The following is a 20,350-nucleotide window of genomic DNA, read 5'->3' on the forward strand; positions in this document are numbered from 1 at the left end:
CAAAAAATTAAAAACTAAGTTAGGCATGGTGGCACATGCCTGTAGACATAGCTACTTGGGAAGCTGAGGCAGGAGGATCGCCTGAGCCCAGGAGGTCGAGGCTGCAGTGAGCTATGGTTGCGCCACTGCCCCCCAGCCTGGACAACAGAGTGAGACCTTGTTGGCCTCCCAAAAATGGAGGCAGGTAGCCGGGCACATTGGCTCACACCTATAATTCCAGCACTTTGGGAGGCCGAAGTGGGTTGATTACTTGAGCTCAGGAGTAGACCAGCCTGGCCAACAGGGCAAAACCTCATCTCTACAAAAAATACAAAAATTAGCTGGGCATAGTGGTGCATGCCTGTAGACCCAACTACTCGGGAGGCCAAGGTAAGAGGATTGCTTGAGCCCAGGAGGCGGAGGCTGCAGTGAGCTGAGATCACGCCACTGCACTCCAGCCTGTGTAAGAGAGTAAGACTCTGTCTCAAAAAAAAAAAAAAATTGAAAAAAAGGAAGCAGGTGCCTGGGGTGGGGACTCCACTGGAGGGAGGAACAAGGCTGGAATCAGACATCAGGATTTCTTTATCCTGGCCACACAAACGACCTTGTCATAAGTTTAGGACTCTGACCTAAGCACTAGTGTACGAGGCCATCTAACCGACTCTGCGGCCTGGGCTGGGGACTTTGAAGGCCCACAGGTGACTCTACTGTGCAGCTGTGAGACCCACAGGCCTACACTCTCTGTGCTTGGTGTCCTGCATGGTGCTGTGTGACCTTCAGCAATCCTGAACCCTCTCTGTGCTTCTGGTTTCTTCAACCATAAAGAGTAGACGCAAGCTGGCCAGCCATGGTGGCTCACGCCTGTAATCCCACCACTTTGGGAGGCTGAGGCAGGCAGATCACTTGAGGTCAGGAGTTCAAGACCAGCCTGGCCAACATGGTGAAACCCCGTCTCTACTAAAAATACAAAAATTAGCTGGGCATGGTGGTGCATGTCTGTAATCCCAGCTACTGAGGAGGTAGAGGTTGCAGTGAACCAAGATCACACCACTGCACTCCAGCCTGGGTGACAGAGCAAGACTCTGTCTCCAAAAAAAAAAAAAAAAAAAATAGATAGACACAAGTAACCAATCTGGCAGAACTCACCAGGAGGATGAGCTATAATGAGGAAGAGGATGGGCAAAGGGACCTTAAAGACCCCATTCGAGATTTTATGAGGACGGCAGTGTGGGCAAAGTATGTTCTGGAAGGGAGGTCAGGCTCACAAACGTCCACTGTCACACCAGAGACCAAGGCGCCAGAGTCATGCCAAACGTGGGGCCTTTGGAAAGGGCCCCTGGGGCTCCCGCCAGGACCCTCCTCCTTCCTGAAGACTGGAGACACTCAGGGAGGGGAAGCACGTACCAATGTTATAGATTTCCGAGCTGCCGAACCGCACCCCGTTGGGGTTGAGTGTGCCGTCACTGGAAAGAGAGAAGAGGTCAGGGCCACACTGCAGCTCTGGAGTGAGGCAAGTCCCAGGGGGCCCACGGGAGGGCGGTCACCCCCTCTCCATTCCACATGGACACGTCATGGACACTCCCCTCCCCAGCTCCTTGCCCTGCCACCCGGCTCTTTCTCCCTCTCAGGTTAAAGCTCGACATCGAGGGAGGCACCTCTGTGCAGGAACATCTGTCACCTTGCTCCCTTCCCACCTGCACAAGTGTCCCCCATTGCGGGTGTGGACACTGCTGTGCCTTTGCCGTGGGACCCCCACCCTGACACCCCCTACCTGAGAACCGCATCACAGGGCAGGGAAACGTGGATCATGCCCAGACCTAGCCCTTGGGAAGGAAGCTGGCACAGGGATGCCCCACCCCAGGAATGACACAGGAAGGGTCCAAGATGGGGGACAGTCAGCCATGTCGCAGACTGAGCAGAAAATGCTTCCTCGGAGGTGGTCTTCAGGCCCAGGGACAGTGTGTACATGGGCACAGGGGTGGGGAAACATGGCGCACCAGCCGGTGGGTGTGAGAGGTGTGGACACCCTGATGCTGGAGTGGAGTGGGGTGCCCAGAAAGCACCTCCTCCTCCACCCCCATGCCTCTGGAAGGTGAGGCTGCAGGGAAGAGAAGCCGACTCCGCAGCCCTTACCTCCGGCCAAGCATGATGATGCCTCCAGTCTTGGGGTTGATTCTGCAGTAGTCGCCATGAGCCCAGATACCTGCAAGGACAGCAGAGGTGCCCGGTCACCCCGAGAAGAAGGGGCCGTGACAGGCTGCGTGGACAGACTCTGGGTGCGGGTCCACAGACATAACTGGGGCCCAGAGGCAGGTCTGGCGTGGGGCTGGGGGCAGAAGGGAGCCAGACTGTTCCTGCTTCAAGGAACATGCCCTCTGGGGGGCTGCTGCCTGGGCAGCTCTGACACAGCTGGCGAGGAGTAACGCAGCTCCTTGGGCACCAGCAAGGACCCGGGAATTCACAGAGGGCGGGACCAAGCTCAGCCAGGCCACTGGGGGTCAACAGGAGTGTCTGGAGACAACCCTGAGTGTAGCACAGGAAAGAATGAGCCACGTCTTGGGAAGCAAGAGTGGCCAGAGGCAGCGGAGGGCACAGGGTGTGCAGAGGTTGGGGCCAGATCTTGGAAAGGAATACACAAGCCCATGACCAGGAAGGAGGCTACTGCACCAGTCCCAGTCACGCAGGCTTGAACCAAAGCATCAGCCACATGTGCAGAGAGCTGATTAGCAGGTAAAACCCGGGGGATGAAGGCGGGGGAAGAGGAAAGAGCCAGGGGTGACAGCAACACAGTGTCAGCAGGCCACATGAGTGGCCACGTGTGCAGCTGTTCAGAGAAGGCTTGCGCGCTGGGGTGGCGCCGTGAAGCTGATCGACCAAAGGGATCAAACCCCAGCTTTGGATGCAGCATCTAAGGAGAGAGGTTCCTTTGCCACATCCTCTACCCAGGCGCCAAACAGTGAAGAGAAGCCACGCATCTGAGAGTCACCAAGGGAGCAGTTAACCAGCTGGGGGCCTCCTGCTGCCGACACCCACGCCCAGCCCTTGATCAGCCACACTGAGGGGAACTGGCTGGCCGTAATCAAAAGTGCATCTCTGCCGCTTTGCAATGCCGGAAGTCATCTGCCTCAGCAGCAGGCTGGCCTCCTGCAATAACGCCCCGAAGATTTCCTGCGATCTGGGAAGGGAAAACAGTAAAGCGGCCAACTTCCGTGTCTTCACTGACGGGTGGCAGCCTCAAAAGGCATCTCTCACTCCCAAATCTCGACGTGTCTTCACTGACGAGCAGCAACCTCAGAAGGCATCTCCTCCCCTCCAAATCTCGAGACACTTCTCCAGCACTTCTCCACTCTGAGGCAAGCGCTAACCCAAACAGCTTATGACTCAACAGCTACCTAGTCTATTCATGCGTTCATGTGACATCATGAAGGAGACACTGCCACAAGCCACAACCAAGCCTTCTATGGGAACGAAGGCCAAGGGGACTGTGCACGGTCCCTGGGAGGCAGCCGAAGAGAATGAAATGAGACCTAAGCTAGTTATTCCGATGCAAAAAAAGAGAATTGCAGCCCTTCAGGTCTTTCCTCCCACCTCCCCAAGCTAGAGAACGAAACCAGTTCTTCTCATTGGACTTTTAAAAGATTCACATACACAAATAAGGAAAAACAAAAACAAACCCACTCCTAGGCTTGCAATTGATGTGCCCGGTTCTGCAGGAACACCTCTGCATGGCTACTCAGCAAACTGAGTTTATGAATGGCAGCCCCGGAAGATGACAGCTGCAAGCCTGTGCCGCTCACCTGGGAATCCTGCCTCACCCTGGAACTCTGGTGCCAGCAGCAACACACAGTCTTGTTTGCCTGGAGTCAGATCTCCCTTGAACTGGATGGGAAATTTCTGGGTTTTAGGGCCATTTGTAGTACTGTGCCCTAATTACTGAGACCCCGGAAATGCAGAGAAAAAGGAAGATGTAAATCCACCCTGAAGAAATGTCCTTTTGTGGAAACTTCGCCCACTTTAATCCCTTGCAAAGCTGAGCTGAGAGGAGGAATCCACTAGTGGCTGGCTCCAGGGCACCACAAAGGAAGTGGCGTGATGGCAAAATAAAGCTACAGAAGCAATGTCTTCCTTTCTACAGCGGACTGAACAGATTTAGATCATTCTCATTCTTCAAGGCACTGACTTCAGCTCTGAGTCTCCTGGGAGCTGAGGTGAAAGTGGAAATACGGTGGGAACAGGTGACTGCCGATAACAGACCAGGCCTGTTTGGAATGTGGCATCTGCAAAGACCTAAATCTTAAGTCTCCTTTTACTTTCTTTTAAAATATTAAGTTTTTAAAAGTAACAAAAAGCGGCCGGGCATGGTGGCTCATGCCTATTAATCCCAGCACTTTCGGAGGCCGAGGTGGATGGATCACAAGATCAGGAGATCGAGACCAGCCTGGCTAACATAGTGAAACCCCATCTCTACTAAAAATACAAAAATTAGCCAGGTGTGGTGGCGTGCACCTGTAATCCCAGCTACTCAGGAGGCTGAAGCAGGAGAAGCCGAGATCGTGCCACTGCACCCCAGCCCTGGGCAACACAGCGAGACGCTGTCTCAAAAAAATAAAAAGCCATAAAGAAAACCAAAATGGACTCATCATCTCACCACTCATATAAGCCCTTATTCACACCCATTATTCATTTATTCACACAATCACACATATATACTTCCCTTTTAAAATTTACACAAGGCTAGGTGTGGTGGCTCATGCTAGTAATCCCGGCACTTGAGGAGGCCAAGGCAGGAAGATTGCTTGAGCTCCAGAGTTCGAGACCAGCCTGGGCAAAATAGAGAGATCTCATCTCTACAAAAAATACAAAAATTAACCAGGCATGGTAGCACACACTTGTAGTCCCAGCTACTTAGGAGGCTGAGGCAGGAGGATCCTTTGAGCCCTGGAGATCAAGGCTGCAGTGAGCCGAGATCACACCACTGCACTCCAGCCTGGGGCCAGACGGAGACGCTGTCTCTTATTTACACCAAAGGGATGCTATGTCCTCTGTTCTTAAACTCTCATTTTCACTTACTAAGTTCCTGGGTATCTTTCCATACCAGCACATGGCCTGTTTACATTTTCACCTGGCATCATTTTTTAAGGTAACAATGTCCATAAACTTACTCCCAGTTGTGGAAAGGAAGGCTTGCTTTTGTTGCTTGGTTTTGCCATCACGCCATTTCCTATACAGCCCAGGAATCTCTCAACGCTGGTGCTTGAGGAATGGTCTAAGTGTAGCCTGTGTTCACCCTGTCCATGATAAACAGCTTCAGATCTCATTATCTGATCTGCCCTTGTCTTTCCATATTTATTCATCTCTCTCACCTACGCCTAGGAAGTATCAGAGGAAGCGACCTATAAAACTGACTTCATGATAGGATTATTTAAAGACAAGCAAAATCTTACTCTAAAGGTAAGAGGACTACAAAAACGAAGCAATGATTTCAGCTCTGAGTTTCCTGGCAGCCAAGGCAAAAATGGAAATACAACACATCACAAAGTACTTGTCTTCTCCAAGAATATCAGTTTCAAAGAGATTATCCTGAAATTAATCCTGAGAGACATCTATCACGTGAACCCTTGCACATGTGACAAAAAAAAAAAGTGACAGAAAAGAGTTTTCAAAGAGCAATGTTACAGAAGATGAAGGGCAGTCATTTCTTAGATGGATCCTCAAGCTGGGATTCTAATCCTTTTGGCCTCTCCTCCCAAGGCAGGAGCTCCTGCCTTCCTCTTTAGGGTCATCTGAAGAGTGTTTCTCTACATCCACTCTTGCTTTTCTGCATTCGTCTGTCTACACAGCTGCTCACAGCAGGAGCCAAGGTGGGGCACAGGTACAGCAGGTATGCAGTGGAGGCTGAGCCACCCCTGGGGGGATGCCCCACGCTGCTGCAGAAAGGCGCTATTCCAGGCACAATGGCTTTTACGGTGACACGAAAACACGCAAGGCAGGAAGGATCCCTGGAAAATCCTACCACTTGCCGCTTTCTGATTCTCCATACGTGGTCTGTGCTAAACCAGATTACCTTTTGAGAGACTGCAGAAAGCAAGTACTGAGTATAAATAACTCTGGAACAGAAGGCTTGCTAAACGATGAATTATACAGCAGCAATAACTCGAGAATGCTTATGAAATAAGATTAGAGGGAGGCAGGAATCAGAGCTTTAAATAAAAGACTTCCCTGCTTTGGGGCAAGGCACCACTCAAAAGATGACACCCAAGGGTGTCAGTCTATGTGAGAGTGACATGTTGGGTTGTAAATCCTTCCACTGCAAAAGCGCTCTTCCTCTAGCATCTCCATGAGGACTGGATAATGGTGAGAGACATGAAGGAAGAGACCCGAGCCAGACAGCACTTCCACATGCCATTCCTCTTGAACAGGCAAGCATCACCCTGTTTCAGCGAGTGGGCCCTGCACCCTCCACCCTCCCACATGCAAACCAGAGCTCGCGCCAGCTCCCAGCAGCAGGGGCTGGAGCCAAGAGGCTCTGGGCAGAGGTAGCTGAGATTCAACTAAACCAGATTACAGTTGCACACGATAGCTTCAAGCTGAAGACAACAAGATATTGACCAAAAATTCATTACCGCCCCACTGGCAGAATGAGCTATAAGCAGCTTCTCCAAGCCCTGGTGGTGGGGGAAGGAAGACGGGAGGGGCAGGATGGGAGGGGAGGGATAAGGGTACAGAATTAGACATAGAAGGCCCAGCCAAGGCAGAGGCTAGGCAGCTCTTTCTGCATCTCTCCAACCGACCTGGGAATTTGGAGAAATACGCCTTCCTGTACTTGTTACCATTCTCATCATTCCAGAAGTGTGTGGGCTGGCAAGGGATCGGCTTAGTACACACCAGCTCGCCGCTCTCTCCCCAGACCGCCTTTCCTGGTATGGGAGAATTAAAAATAAGCCCAACGCACACCACAGCCACACACCCTGGCTTGTCTCTCTCTCTTTCTTAAGCTATTACTTATTATGCAATATTTCAGACATATACAAAGGTACAGAGATGGTCCACACCCACACACCTGTCATGGTAGCCTAATAATGCGTTCCTCCCAGATGGAGTCCCCTCCCTGTGTGCTCCCCAAAACTGCTGTCTGGGATGTAGTGATTTGTTATTCCCATGTGTGTTAACATTTCGGCTCCATCCACACGCATCCCTGAATAGCATATGTCGTCACTCTGCATGCCTCTGAACACACGCACACTGTCCTTCTGTGTCCCGCGTCTTCCTGTGCTCACTCAGCATGACATCTGGGTGGCTCGTTCGGGCTACTAGGACTCGCTGTGGTTCGTTCATATTCACCACTTAGTCCTTCTCCACCTGTGATCACAGAGTTTCTTCCTCCCAAGGATGGACATTTCTATTGTTCCCAATTTTGTTTTCTGTTACGAATCATGGGGCTACAAACATTCTTGCGTGTATCACAAGTAAGTCTTCCAGGAGTGGAATTCCCAGATCACAGGGCACGTATCCATCTTCAGCTTCACTGACTACTCCCACATTGCTCTGCAGAGCAGCTGCACTGAGCCCTGCTCACCCCTCCTAGCACAGCTGGATTTCTAGCTGCCAGGCCCGGAACACCAGGAGACTATTCCTTTAATGACCAGGTTCTCAGAAGCTCAGAGCTGGCGGCTGCCTGTGTATCCAGCACCAGGGTTCAGATGCAGGGCAGTGACCACCCACCTGCCCGCCATTCCTGAGCACACAGGTCTCCACCTGTCCTCCAGCTCGACCCTGATCTCTCAGGGGCTGGGGATCAGGAGCCCGGTGGGTGTTAAGCCAAGCTGCGGGGAAAGGACATCACACTGCAAGTGACAAGGGCCTCCCCTCCGAGGGCTGTTTTGGAGAACTATCACCAAGCAGAGTTACACATCCGAGCGCTCCCAAGCTCCCAACTCACGCCTAATCACAGAAAGAAACAGTTGGCGGAGCCATCACCTTCCTCGTTCCACGCCTCCACGGCCATGCCCAGGTTCCGGGCCTGAATCTCCCCTTTATACACAGGAAGAGAAAAATTGTGGCCCATGAAGCAGGAGATGATGTCGGTGCCTCCTGTAAGCAATGGCAAAGAGAGATTCAAAATTCAGAAGCCCAAGACAAATTGCATTAAATTAGTGAGCAACAAAGGAGAAAGTGCCAAGAGGACAAGTATCTAGTCTCCCAGACACACACTGCAACATCCAGACAGGTGGGGCTTCTTTGCAGGGAGCAGTGGGGGCGGCGATACTGAATTTGGAATGAACCTCCCACATCTGGTATTTGACGTCTTGGCCGAGCCTTCCTGCTAGAGGATCCGCGAAGTGAATGACCTCCTGTGGTCATGCTGAAATTCAAGACTCAGGATGGTAGAAAATGGAAGCTTTGCCTGTGATATCCACCTGGCAGGCACTGCCTAGGCAGACCCGTGACATGGGAAGGCTTGAGTGCCATGGTTTACGTGGACTTAATGGTTGGAAAAACAGAAATGTGGCCGGGCGCAGTGGCTCACGCCTATAATCCTAGCACATTAGGAGGCCAAGGTGGGCGGATTGCGTGAGCTCAGGAGTTCGAGACAAGCCTGGGCGACATGGCGAGACCCCATCTCTACTAAAAATACAAAAAATTAGCCGGGCGTGGTGGCGCGTGCCTGTAAATCCAGCTACTCAGGAGACTGAGGCACAAGAATCACTTGAACCCATGAGGCAGAGGTTGCAGTGAGCCAAGACTGTACCACTGCACTTCAGCCTGGGCGACAGAGCAAGATTCTGTCTCAAAAAAAAAGAAAAAAGAAAAAAGAAAAGAAAGTTCCCAGCTGCAAGACCATGGAGTGTGATTTTCTTTCTTTCTTCAGGCAGTGAATAAAATGTGATGTCTTCTCTGCCATTTCATGTCACTGACTGACGTGTCCCAAGAAAATGAGTGAGTCACGTTCGTTTCTGCCACCATCGAGATCTGAGCAGGGCTCCTGACCTCCTGCTGCTCTCCCCGCTGGTGGGAATGTCTCAGACCCCCATCTCAGGCTGAGGAACCAACAGTGGGGAGGAAGGTTGGGGGGTCAGCCTCAGGCTTCAGGCAAATGGCACCTCTTAAAGAGGTGCTTTGAGAGTATGTTTTTAAATCACAAGGAGAAAAATCAGAACTACAAATGTGTAAAACAAAAAAAATAAAAGTGACCCAGGCCAGGCACAGTGGCTCATGCCTGTAATCCCATCACTTTGGGAGGCCAAGGTGGGAGGATCACTTGAGCTTAAGAGTTCAAGAACAGCCTGGGCAACATGGTGGAACCCCATCTCTACAAAAAATAAAAAAACACAGCTGAGCATGGTGGCATACACCTGTGGTCCTAGCTACTCAGGAGGCTGAGGTGGGAGGATCACTTGAGCCTGGGAGGTGGAGGCTGCAGTGAGCCATGATCACGTCACTGTGCACTCCAGCCTGGGCAACAAAGCAAAACCCTGTCTTTTAAAAAAAAAAAAAAAAAAAAAAGTGACTCAAAGATTTCTATGGACAGCAAAGGAATCAACTCTTAAGTCACGTGAAGGGGGATTGAGGTGTGTACTCTAAACTACATCTGTGTAAAAAGGGGGTGCTCTCACCCCATTTACACACACTCGCAAACACACACTCAAGCACACACGCTCACCGACGCACAGAACATCTCTGAAGGAAACAACATCGGCTTCCCTGGGGAAGGAGGATGGCAGCAATGAGGATACCTTTGTGAACTCTGGATTTCTTTTACCACGTGTAGGAACCATGTTCTAAAGCACGACTTTAAGTTAAGAAAAAAGTTATGAGAAAATGCACTTGGGGCCAGAACAGTGGCTCACGCTTATAATCCCAGCACTTTGGGAGGCCAAGGTGGGTGGATCACCTGAGGTCACGAGTTCGAGACCAGCCTGACCAACATGGCGAAACCCCATTTCTATTAAAATATAGAAAATTAGCTGAGCATGGTGGCACATGCCTGTAATCCCAGCTACTTGGGAGGTTCGGGCATGAGAACTGCTTGAACCCAGGAGGTAGAGGTTCCAGTGAGCTGAGATCCCACCCACTGCACTCCAACCTGGTTGACAGCGCTAGACTCCGTCTCAAAAAAAAAAAAATTTTTTTCACTTGAAATCTACATATAATACACCCATATTATACACCCGAGTGTGCATGTACACATCCATATATTCCTGTTTTTCACCTGCAAAAATGACCGCACCTTGTAATTCTGCAATCTGATTTTTTCACTCATCATGACCATGTTTCAATGTCCATCAGTGCATTTCTTCACTTCTAATGGCTGCATAAATTAAGAATGTGCCCTAAATTATTCAATCAATTTCCTTCTGCTGGGCATACAGGTAGCGTCTATTTTTTACTTATATAAACAATGTTGCAATATTTGTCCTTCCATACAGTGGATTCTCACTATTTGCGGATTCTGTTTTTGGGAATTTGCCTACTCACTAAAATGTACGTGTAGCCTCCAGATCTATAATCTGGAGCTTCTGCAGTCACTCTCAGACACTGCAGAGCAGTGAAAACCCGAAGTCACCCAGGAACATTCCCACCGAGGTCACACGAGGCGACACAGCCTCCCTGCTTTGCTTTCACACGCAGGAGACCGGGGCAGGGTGGGTTAGGGTGCCCTGTTCCTGGGCTTGGCATCCCAGCTCTGGCATCTGACAGTGGGGTGGCCTTGGGCAAGTCACTGAATGCTTCTGAACTGCATTTTCTCTTTCCCAAGATAAAAAATATAGAACCTACCAAGATGTATTGTTTTGGATTTTAAGACTATAATCGATGTGAGAGGTGTGTGTATATAAATGTATTTCCCCCAGGAGCAAGGGTTCCGTATGGGCTGACTCAGAGTTCACAGTGACTTCGCGGAGCATCACTGCCTCAGATAATGAGAAGGCATTGTGTGTACTGGCTGCCCAGCGGACCGTGTCCTTGGGATGAATCCACGCACTGGGCAGAGATGTGCATACTTATGGGGCCGACGGGGATGGCTGGAAGAACTGTCCCCCCGGGGCCGTACCTGAGATGGAGCCCAGGAGGATACTGCTCTTGATGCACCTGTAGACATACTCGTAGCTCTGGGCTTTCAGTGGGGAGCCAGTGGACAGGATCGTGTGGAGCATCTGAAGACTGTGGGTTTCCACTGGGGCGAAGAATCACCAAAAGATTAAAACTGGCCGGGCGCGGTGGCTCAAGCCTGTAATCCCAGCACTTTGGGAGGCCGAGACGGGCGGATCATGAGGTCAGGAGATCGAGACCATCCTGGCGAACACCATGAAACCCCGTCTCTACTAAAAAATACAAAAAACTAGCCGGGCGAGGTGGCGGGCGCCTGTAGTCCCAGCTACTCAGGAGGCTGAGGCAGGAGAATGGCGTGAACCCGGGAGGCGGAGCTTGCAGTGAGCTGAGATCCGGCCACTGCACTCCAGCCTGGGCGACAGAGCGAGACTCCGCCTCAAAAAAAAAAAAAAAAAAAGATTAAAACTAAACCCAGTGCCTGAAGCCTCACGCGCAAGCAGTAAATAGGATGGATTTAATTTCCTTGACTGGCAGTACGGGGAATGAATATTAAACAGGCACACTCACCCGGCTTCATGGCCTTCTCTTCCAGCACCGACAGCCACTTGGCCCCGGTCACCAGGACAGTGATGCTAGGGTGCAGGCGGGAAAGAAAACACCAGAAACTCTTCAAGACTCTCGGACCAAAGCTTTCTAAAGTCAGTGATTTATTTCTGAAAAGTTTGCAAAACCCAAGAGAGAGCAGTTTTCTGGGTTGAACTCATACTTCGTGTTTATTCAAGTCTGAGTCACAGCACCTGCCTTGCTCACAGGCGCACCTGACTGCTCTTTATGCTGATTCCAGCACGCAGGGCCAGGTCCCTTTACCACGAGGCTTCACATACAACAGCAGCTCACCTGAACCCATTATCTTCCCAGCTGCAGAGTATTTTATCTTGGGGGAACCAAAGGAGGCCATAAATCAAGTCCCCTCAAATTCTGTCCTCACACATTCATTCACCAATGAAGAGAGGGCTACAGAATTATTATAATTTTTTTTTTTTTAGACGGAACCTCCTTCTGTTGCCTAGGCTGGAGTGCAGTGGTGCAATCACAGCTCACTGCAGCGTCCAACTCCTGGGCTCAAGTGACTCTCCCACCTCAGCCTCCCAAGTAGCTAGAGCTACCAGTGTATGCCACCACGCCCAGCTAAGAGACAGGGTCTTGCTATGTTGCCAGGCTGGTCTTGAACTCCTGGGCTCAAGCAATCCTCCTGCTTTGGCCTCCCAAAGTGCTGAGACAAAGTTTTTATTTGTTAAAACATGTGCCATACTTGAAACTCCACCCATCCCCTTTTCTTAAACAAGTTCACATTTTTATGAAACTCAGAAAAGTACAGCTCTTCTTGAATGTTCAGAATCCACAGTTCTATGCATTTGTGCTCACAGAACGACACACGCTGCTGAATATACATCACTGCATTTTCAAGGGCAGCTCTAACATGCTATTTCCTTCCTCAGCTTTTCTTCCAGTCAGGTGGCCCTTCACATGTAAACTCAGTCGGCCCAACTAAAGAACATTGTTCTCTTCGGTGCCTAGAGGAGGCTGTGAGATTCAGACTCTTCTGGGTCACTCTGGGCAGAAGAACCTCACTCCTGCACATCCGGTGGAGAGACTCATCCCAAGGAAGGCTGTCATGGCACTTGCTGTCTGAAGCCACGAGGCAACATGGCACAGAACATCCCGGATTTCAGGGCTGGCTGGGCTGGGCGTGGCTAAGGCAATGGCAGGGTGGGTCTCCCTCCACTCAAGGAGGCAGGTTACCATGGTCCTTCCACCTCCCACACCTTCATTCTCTTACTTCCCCAGACCCACCCTGCCACCAACAAAGCCACCACTGTACCCTAGAGATGGCTGGAGTTTTGGGGGAGGGAGACTAGCTCCTCCCACCGTCCCCCATGCTTCTTTCATAAACTCAGAGTTTGATTAACTACTTCAACATCATAGCCAATGATTAAGGTGTCACTCCCTTTGCAAGTATCACTAACAGAGGATGACTCTAACTCACTAACCTCATGACTCTAATGGTGATCACCCGGCCCTGAGCAGCAGTGACTGCCTCCAGCTACAGGTACAAAGCTCTCCAATCAACAGGCATGCCCGAACAACACAGGGGTTTTGTGCAATCCCCCCACTGCCCACCTCCAGAAAACTCGAAGGCTCTCTGTGATTTTAAAGTGCATCTAAGTGCAGGCAAGACTCTGCAAACCCTGATCTTGGTGAGGCTCCGCCAGCATTCAGAGGTGGTGCTCTCCAGCCTGTGAGTCACAGCCCTGCTTGTCTGAAGAAACAGCAAAGTCCTCCATCTATCTACAGGGTGCACGTAAAACGGTTAGGAAATCCAATCCCATTCAGCTCTTGGAAGCACGGGAGCCCACCTGCAGGCACTCATGCCACGTCTTATTTCTAGCAAGTACTGTAGGGGTTGCTGCACAAAAGCATGAGACAGCGTCAGGGCTCTAAACCGTTGGGACGCAGTGCCCACGACTGCCCGGAGCCCTGCGCGGAGCCAAGTGTGGATCAGCCCACAGGCAGCCCCTCCAGGGTTGCCACTGCGCCTGTGGGCTCAGCAATCTCAGTCTCTCAGCTTCTACCCCTGCCCCTGCCCCTGCCCCGGCAATGCTCTCTTCGCTCAGGCACTACACCGCCCTTTTTTGTTAGTTTGTTTGTTTTGTTTCTGAGATGGAGTCTCTCTGTGTCACACAGGCTGGAGTATAGTGGGGCGATCTCAGCTCACTGCAACATCTGCCTCCAGGGTTCAAGTGATCCTCCTGCCTCAGCCTCCCAAGTAGCTGGGATTCCAGGCCTGCACCACCACACCTGGCTAACTTTTGTATTTTTTGTATTTTTAGTAGAGATGGGGTTTCACCATGTTGGCCAGGCTGGTCTCAAACTCCTGACATCATGATCCGCCCACCTCAGCCTTCCACAGTGCTGGGATTACAGGCGTGAGCCCCCGCGCCCGGCCTACACCGCCCTTTTAATAACACGAACCAGATCAGTGTTCTCATGATTCAGTGTCCACTGCTGTTCCATTCCACTCGGGGAAAAACTCACCCTTCAAGCAGCCCCAAAAGCCCCGCCCCTCCGACCCCGCTCCTGCCCCCAGCCCCGCATCAACCCTTCACACTCGGGCCACAGGAGGCCCCTTCCAGCTTCCACAACACGTGGATCTTAGGCCCACCTCCTGGTGGTTCCCTCTGCCTGAAGCACACGTCCCCAGTTCTGCAAAAGTAGTTCCTGAACGTTCCAGCCTCAGCCCAAATGTCAAGACCTCTTGAGGACTCCCTGACCCCAGGTCTCTGACAGCACTCCTCAGAGCCCGAGGTTGGCCTCTTTTTACCTTCCCCCTCCCAGTAGCAGCCCCATGAGGACAGAGCGTGCTGGCCCCTGGTCGCTGCTGTGTAGCCCCCAGGACCCAGCAGGGAGCTTGATTCACAGCACGCAGTCCAGCACACACTGGGTGCAGATCCTGGCAAAGTGCTGTCCAACCCATCCACTTCCTTAGAAGGACAAGCCTGCTCACCCACGAGGCCCCGCCCTCTAGAACCACCTTAGACAATGGCCCCATTCGGAGACAGGCAAAACTGGGCAACCCAGACAACGTCCACGCCTGCCCCGCAACTAGCAAACTGGACGAAGTCCCCAGGGTCCTGGCCCTAATTCTATCCAGAATAGCCCCCTCACTAGAACCCAGAAACACACCCCTGTGAAGAAGAAAATTCATCTTTTAAAATTATCTTGTCTGTGCCTACAAAATAAATGCTCTTTGATCAAAGGTGTCAATAAGTCTGGGAGCTGACATGCCAGTAATCAATAGAGAACTCAACCCACATTTACTAACAGACGTGGGTTTTAAGCAGAGGCACTGAGACAGCACCACGAGGACTGTGCCTGCCCTGCGCACCTCTTGCCACAAAACAGGGTTTGCCATGACTGCTTTCAACTGCTGCACAGCATTCAGTTTCCAGGAGGTGGACAGAACCGAGCTGAAGTGTCCTTCCCTCCCAGCACCAGCTCCCTCTCACTGCTGGTGGCGACCAGTGCAGTGGTTTAAGGCTCGCATCCTTCTGAGAGCCCCTCACCCGCAGCCCCTGCCCAGGTGCCGAGTCACAACTGCCTCGCCAGACTGCATAGGAAGCTCTCCCAGGCAGGGCAAAGGCCACTTCCAGAGGGAGCCCTGTGACAGCATGACTACACCTCAGTCAGCCTCAGTGCTCTGGCCAATCTAGGGCCCGTGATTATGGCACGGAACCAGCCACCAGGCTGTGAACACTCGCACATGTACGTGTGCGCACAGGCACATGCCACACATACACAAGGCACACATGCATCCAACATACAGCAAACATCACAGCGCATGCATGACACACACCCACCTTATACATGCACACACATCCAGCACCACTTGCACTCTCACATGCTTATGTGCTACACACTCGGGTCACATATGCACTCCCGATACTCCCTTTCACATGATCACGCTACATGCACGCGCACACACACTTTCACACACTTTCACATACACTTCTGCACACACGCAGACTCACACCCATGCACACACAGAGCAGGGTCTCCCTGGGACGCTTCATCCCTGGATCTCATTAGCACCAGGCCCCAATGATGTACATTTCTCTCTCCACCCCTCCTCCAGTAACCCCCGACCCAGTGCATGCCTCCCCAACACACCAATAAAAGTTTCTCCATCTGGAGCCCGGCTTAAGGGTAAAAGGGTAAAGATTCTAAAGCCATCTGAAGTTCCCAGGGATTTGATTAACCTTTTGCTGGAAACAATCTCATTAGGAAATAGCCTTCCTCACTAAGATTGTAAGCCAAATGTCAGGATTTAAATATTACCCAGACCAAGTTATAATTAAAATGTTAATGGCCAAGGATTTAAAAACATGAGTGGCTCCTGTTCGCCTCATGAACAGATTCAGACATCAGAGTAATTAGGACACTTCAGAGCATGGTTGTTTCTGGGCCCCTGGAGCTCTGGTGACTTCTATATTCTTATCTCTAGAAACTGTCATTAGGCCAAGGGTGACCAAGACCACTGTGGCCAGAACATGCTAGCCAGTTGTGATTAATTCATCAGCGAAGCGCTGAAGAGACTGGATCTCCTGATGCCTTCTAATCATGATGATGATGGGGGCGGGGGGCGGCAGCAGGGACCACTGCACCTATCCCCATTTGCATAATTCTCAGGCACCAGGAGGGTACCCAATGTGTCTCTCCTAACTGGCTCCTGCCACTGCTCATGGGATTCCTGTCTACTGTCCAGCCAGGGTCACAGGAAAGAAGTGACCACCTCCAGGGGCCCCAGGAAGCACTCAGTGCAGTTATGATGAGGCGACCCTAGAAGACAGGTGGCTGCCAGCCCCAAGGGATGGCTAGGGACAAACAGAGCTCTCCTTCTGCCAATGGGTTCAGGAGAAAGGTGGCAGGAAATCCAAACACCACGCAGCCCCCCAGGCACAGGTTCTGCACCCACCCCTCACGAACTTACCCACACACCTCCCCTGTGCATTCAGCCTTCACCTCACTTCATCTCTGATATGTTTTAGCTGTCCCCACCCAAATCTCATCTTGAACTGTAGCTCCTATAATCCCTGCGTGTGGTAGGAGGGACCTAGTGGGAGGTAACTGAATCATGGGGGCAGGTTTTTCCCGAGCTGCTCTCTTGATAGTGAATAAGTCTCGGCCGGGCGCAGTGGCTCAAGCCTGCAATCCCAGCACTTTGGGAGGCCGAGACGGGCGGATCACGAAGTCAGGAGATCGAGACCATCCTGGCTAACATGGTGAAACCCCATCTCTACTAAAAAGAAATACAAAAAACTAGGTGGGCGAGGTGGCGGCCGCCTGTAGTCCCAGCTACTCGGGAGGCTGAGGCAGGAGAAGAGCGTGAACCCAGGAGGCGGAGCTTGCAGTGAGCTGAGATCCGGCCACTGCACTCCAGCCCGGGTGACAGAGCGAGACTCCGTCTCTAAAAAAAAAAAAAAAAGATAGTGAATAAGTCTCACGAGATCTGATGGTTTTATAAAGGACAGTTCTCCTGCACACGCTGTCTTGCCTGTTGCCATGTAAGACATGCCTTTGCTCCTCATTCACTTTCCATCACGATTGTGAGGCCTCCCCAGCCACATGAAACTCTGAGTCCATTCAACCTCTTTTTCTTTATAAATCACCCACTGTCGGGTATTTCTTCATAGTAGTACGAAAATGGATGAATACAATCTCACTCCTGAGTCTGCAGAACCTGTGTGAAAAAGGACTCTAAGCGACCCTCAGTTTTCCTCCTTTTGCTGGGAAATGCCACAACTAGAGAAATAAGATCAATGCACAGCCCGATGACTGCAGCTGACAACACCGTACTGTGTAAGTGCTAGAACTTTGATAAGAGAGTCCATTTCAGGTGCTCTCCTTGCTAAAAACAAAAAGTTAACTGTGTGAGGAGATGCAAATGCGAATTTGCCTGACTGCAGTACTCATTTCACTACGTGTATACACAGCAAAATACCATGCTGCGTGCCTTACGATACATACAATTTTACTAAAAGTAATCTTAAAATAGAAATAGATTCTTAAAAGAAATGAGATCGCATGCTGCCCATAGGATTTTTCTCAGCCCTCACTCTGAAGGGAAGAGCCCTGGCCCTTGGCATCCCTCCCTTCTTAACAGTTTCACCTTCTGCTTCTGGCACCTCCCACACCCTCCTCTTGGAGAGGGGGCGTCCACAAAGGCAGAGCATTCTGGAGACTGCCCCGAAGGCAGGCACGACTCTGCATCTGATCCCAAGGAGACTTCCTGGTGCTGCCTGTCCCTTGCTTTGAGCACGGCATCTTGGTACCTACCCTATCCTGTCCACCAGGTCCCAGAGCACGTTGGGCGTGGGCACCAGCGGGGAGCCATCATACAAGACCATGGCCGCTCCTGTGGCCAGAATGGACACCATCCAGTTCCACATCATCCAGCCGGCCTGCAAAGACAGGAGGGGTGCGGCTTCAGTGGGCGCTAGGCAGCTCCCCACAGCGCTGCCCGCTCAGCTTCCTATGTCCCTGGGAAACCACCTAAGATGGAGCCACAGGTTGGCGCTAACTGCCCATTTCAAACGCAGGACATTCTGGCCCAGCAACTCCACGTCTAAGAATGGATCGCACAGACATATTCACACATGTGCATGAAGACACGTCACAGAATGTCTGCTGCACCCTTACTGGTGACAGAGACAAAGCAATGTAGGTGTTATCAACACAAGAAAGGTCACAGGAGGTGCACACTTGCTACTGACACTCCTACAGAGTCACCGAACCCACATGAGACGTACTGAACAGCACCTGGCCCCCAGCAGTATGACGGCAGCCATTGCGCAGCCATGAAACAGAATGAGGTCCACACTGACACGGAACCATCCCCAAGACATTGTTCATCCATGATGAATGGTGTCAGGAACCTGCCTCCTGCCTGCCACAGCCTAGTGCTGTCCCCAAATCACGTGGGCTATAGTGACCCAAAACCAATGTCCCCCAGAAGGCCCCCCCACACCGACTTCCCATGCACAAAGGCAGAGGGCACAAGGACACAGCCAAAGGTCTCCATTTAGTTGAGTTGCTTTCTTTCTTTTTTTTTTTTTGCCCCGAGACAAAGTCTCACTCTGTCACCTAGGCTGGAGTGCAGTTGCACAATCAGAGCTCACTACAGCCTCGACCTCCTAACCTCAAGTGATCCTCCTGCCTCAGCCTCCCATGTAGCTGGGACCACAGATGTGAGCCACCACACCCAGCTAATTTTTTTATTTTTTGTAGATGAGGTCTCACTTTGTTGTCCAGGCTAGTCTTGAACTCCTGGCCTCAAGGGATCCTCCTGCCTCAGCCTCACAAAGTGCCGGGATTACAGGCATGAGCCACTGTGCCTGGCCATTGAGCTGCTTTCTGAATAGGTCTTAATGTACTTGTTCAGTTTCTTTTATTAAGAAACTGTTCCCCAAAGAGGAAACCAGTGCCTGGAAGCCCCAAGCAGTACAGCATTCCTGGCCACCTCATTGTCCAACAAAGCTGCTAAGAGTTAGTCAAGGCCTGTTGGCCTTGTAATCCCAGCATTTTGCAGGGCAAGGTGGGAAGATCCCTTGAGCTCAGGAGGTTGAGACCAGCCTGGGTAACTCAGTGAGACCTGGTCTCTATGGTAAAACCATTTTTTTTTTTTTTTTTTTTTTTGAGACAGAGTCTCACTCTGTCACCTAGGCTGGAGTGCAGTGGCACAATCTCAGCTCACTGCAATCTCTGCCTCCTGGGTTCAAGCGATCCTCCCACCCCAGCCTCCCAAGTAGCTGGGATTACAGGTGTCTACCACTACACCTAGCTAACTTTTTTGTATTTTTAGTAGAGACAGGGTTTTACCATGTTGGCCAGGCTGGTCCTGAACTCCTGACCTCAAGTGATCTACCTACCTCATCCTCCCAAAGTGTTGGGATTACAGGCATGAGCCACCGTGCCTGGCCTCTAGAAAAAAAATTTTTTTTTAATTAGCCAGGCATGGTGGAGTGCACCTGTGGTCTCAGCTACTTGGGGGCTGAGGTGGGAGGATTACTTGAGCCCAGGAGTTTGAGGCTGCAGTGAGCCATGATCACCACTGCACGCTAGCCTGAGCAACAGACTGAGACTCTGTCAAAAGAAAAAAAGAAAGGCAAAGGGAAAAAGGGGGACAAAAGGCAAAGGGAAAATGGGAAAGGAAGGGAGGGGTAGGGAGGGGAAGGGAGGGGAAAGAAAGGGAAGGAAGGGGAAGGAAGGGAGGGGAAGGAAGGGAGGAAGGGAGGGTGGGTCACAGTACAGGCTGGGCCCAGGGCTGCAGGACATGAAACAACTGCCACCGAGGCTGCTGTTAGAACCCAGGTGGGAAGGCCGGGTGCGGTGGGGAGGCCAGGCATGGTGGCTCACGCCTGTAAACCCAGCATTTTGGGAGGCCGAGGTGGGCAGATCATGAGGTCAGGAGATCGAGACCATCCTGGCTAACACGGTGAAACCCCAATCTACTAAAAATACAAAAAACTAGCTGGGCGTGGTGGCGCACGCCTGTAGTCCCAGCTACTCAAGGCTGAGACAGAAGAATCACTTGAACCCGGGAGGCGGAGATTGCAGTGAGCTGAGATCGAGCCACTGCACTCCAGCCTGGGCAATAAAGCTAGGCTTCGTCTCAAAAACAAACCAAAACAAACAAACAAACAAACTCGGCACAGAAGCACCACTCAGGACCTGTAGCTAGATCATTCTGGAAGCTCTTGATGTG

General features: G+C 51.4%; 1 protein-coding gene across 3 annotated transcripts in view; it reads right to left on the bottom strand.

The window, feature by feature from the left end:
* The window catches only part of AACS (acetoacetyl-CoA synthetase), a 77,706-nt gene that overhangs the window by 7,891 nt on the left and 49,465 nt on the right, over nucleotides 1–20,350 (bottom strand). The window contains exons 10-16 of one of the 3 annotated variants that reach the window (XM_017889563.1): nucleotides 17,923–18,047; nucleotides 11,596–11,660; nucleotides 11,030–11,152; nucleotides 7,957–8,070; nucleotides 6,771–6,896; nucleotides 2,113–2,182; nucleotides 1,384–1,442 (exon numbers count right to left, since the gene is read on the bottom strand). In XM_017889563.1, coding sequence (XP_017745052.1) covers nucleotides 1,384–1,442; nucleotides 2,113–2,182; nucleotides 6,771–6,896; nucleotides 7,957–8,070; nucleotides 11,030–11,152; nucleotides 11,596–11,660; nucleotides 17,923–18,047 — 682 coding nt within the window. The remainder of the gene's footprint in view (nucleotides 1–1,383; nucleotides 1,443–2,112; nucleotides 2,183–6,770; nucleotides 6,897–7,956; nucleotides 8,071–11,029; nucleotides 11,153–11,595; nucleotides 11,661–17,922; nucleotides 18,048–20,350) is intronic. The other 2 variants (XM_017889572.1, XM_017889581.1) reach the window with 2 other exon arrangements.

The sequence above is a fragment of the Rhinopithecus bieti genome, unplaced genomic scaffold, assembly GCF_001698545.2.
Source record: "Rhinopithecus bieti isolate Rb0 unplaced genomic scaffold, ASM169854v2 scaffold_574, whole genome shotgun sequence".
Taxonomy (NCBI): Eukaryota; Metazoa; Chordata; class Mammalia; order Primates; family Cercopithecidae; genus Rhinopithecus; species Rhinopithecus bieti.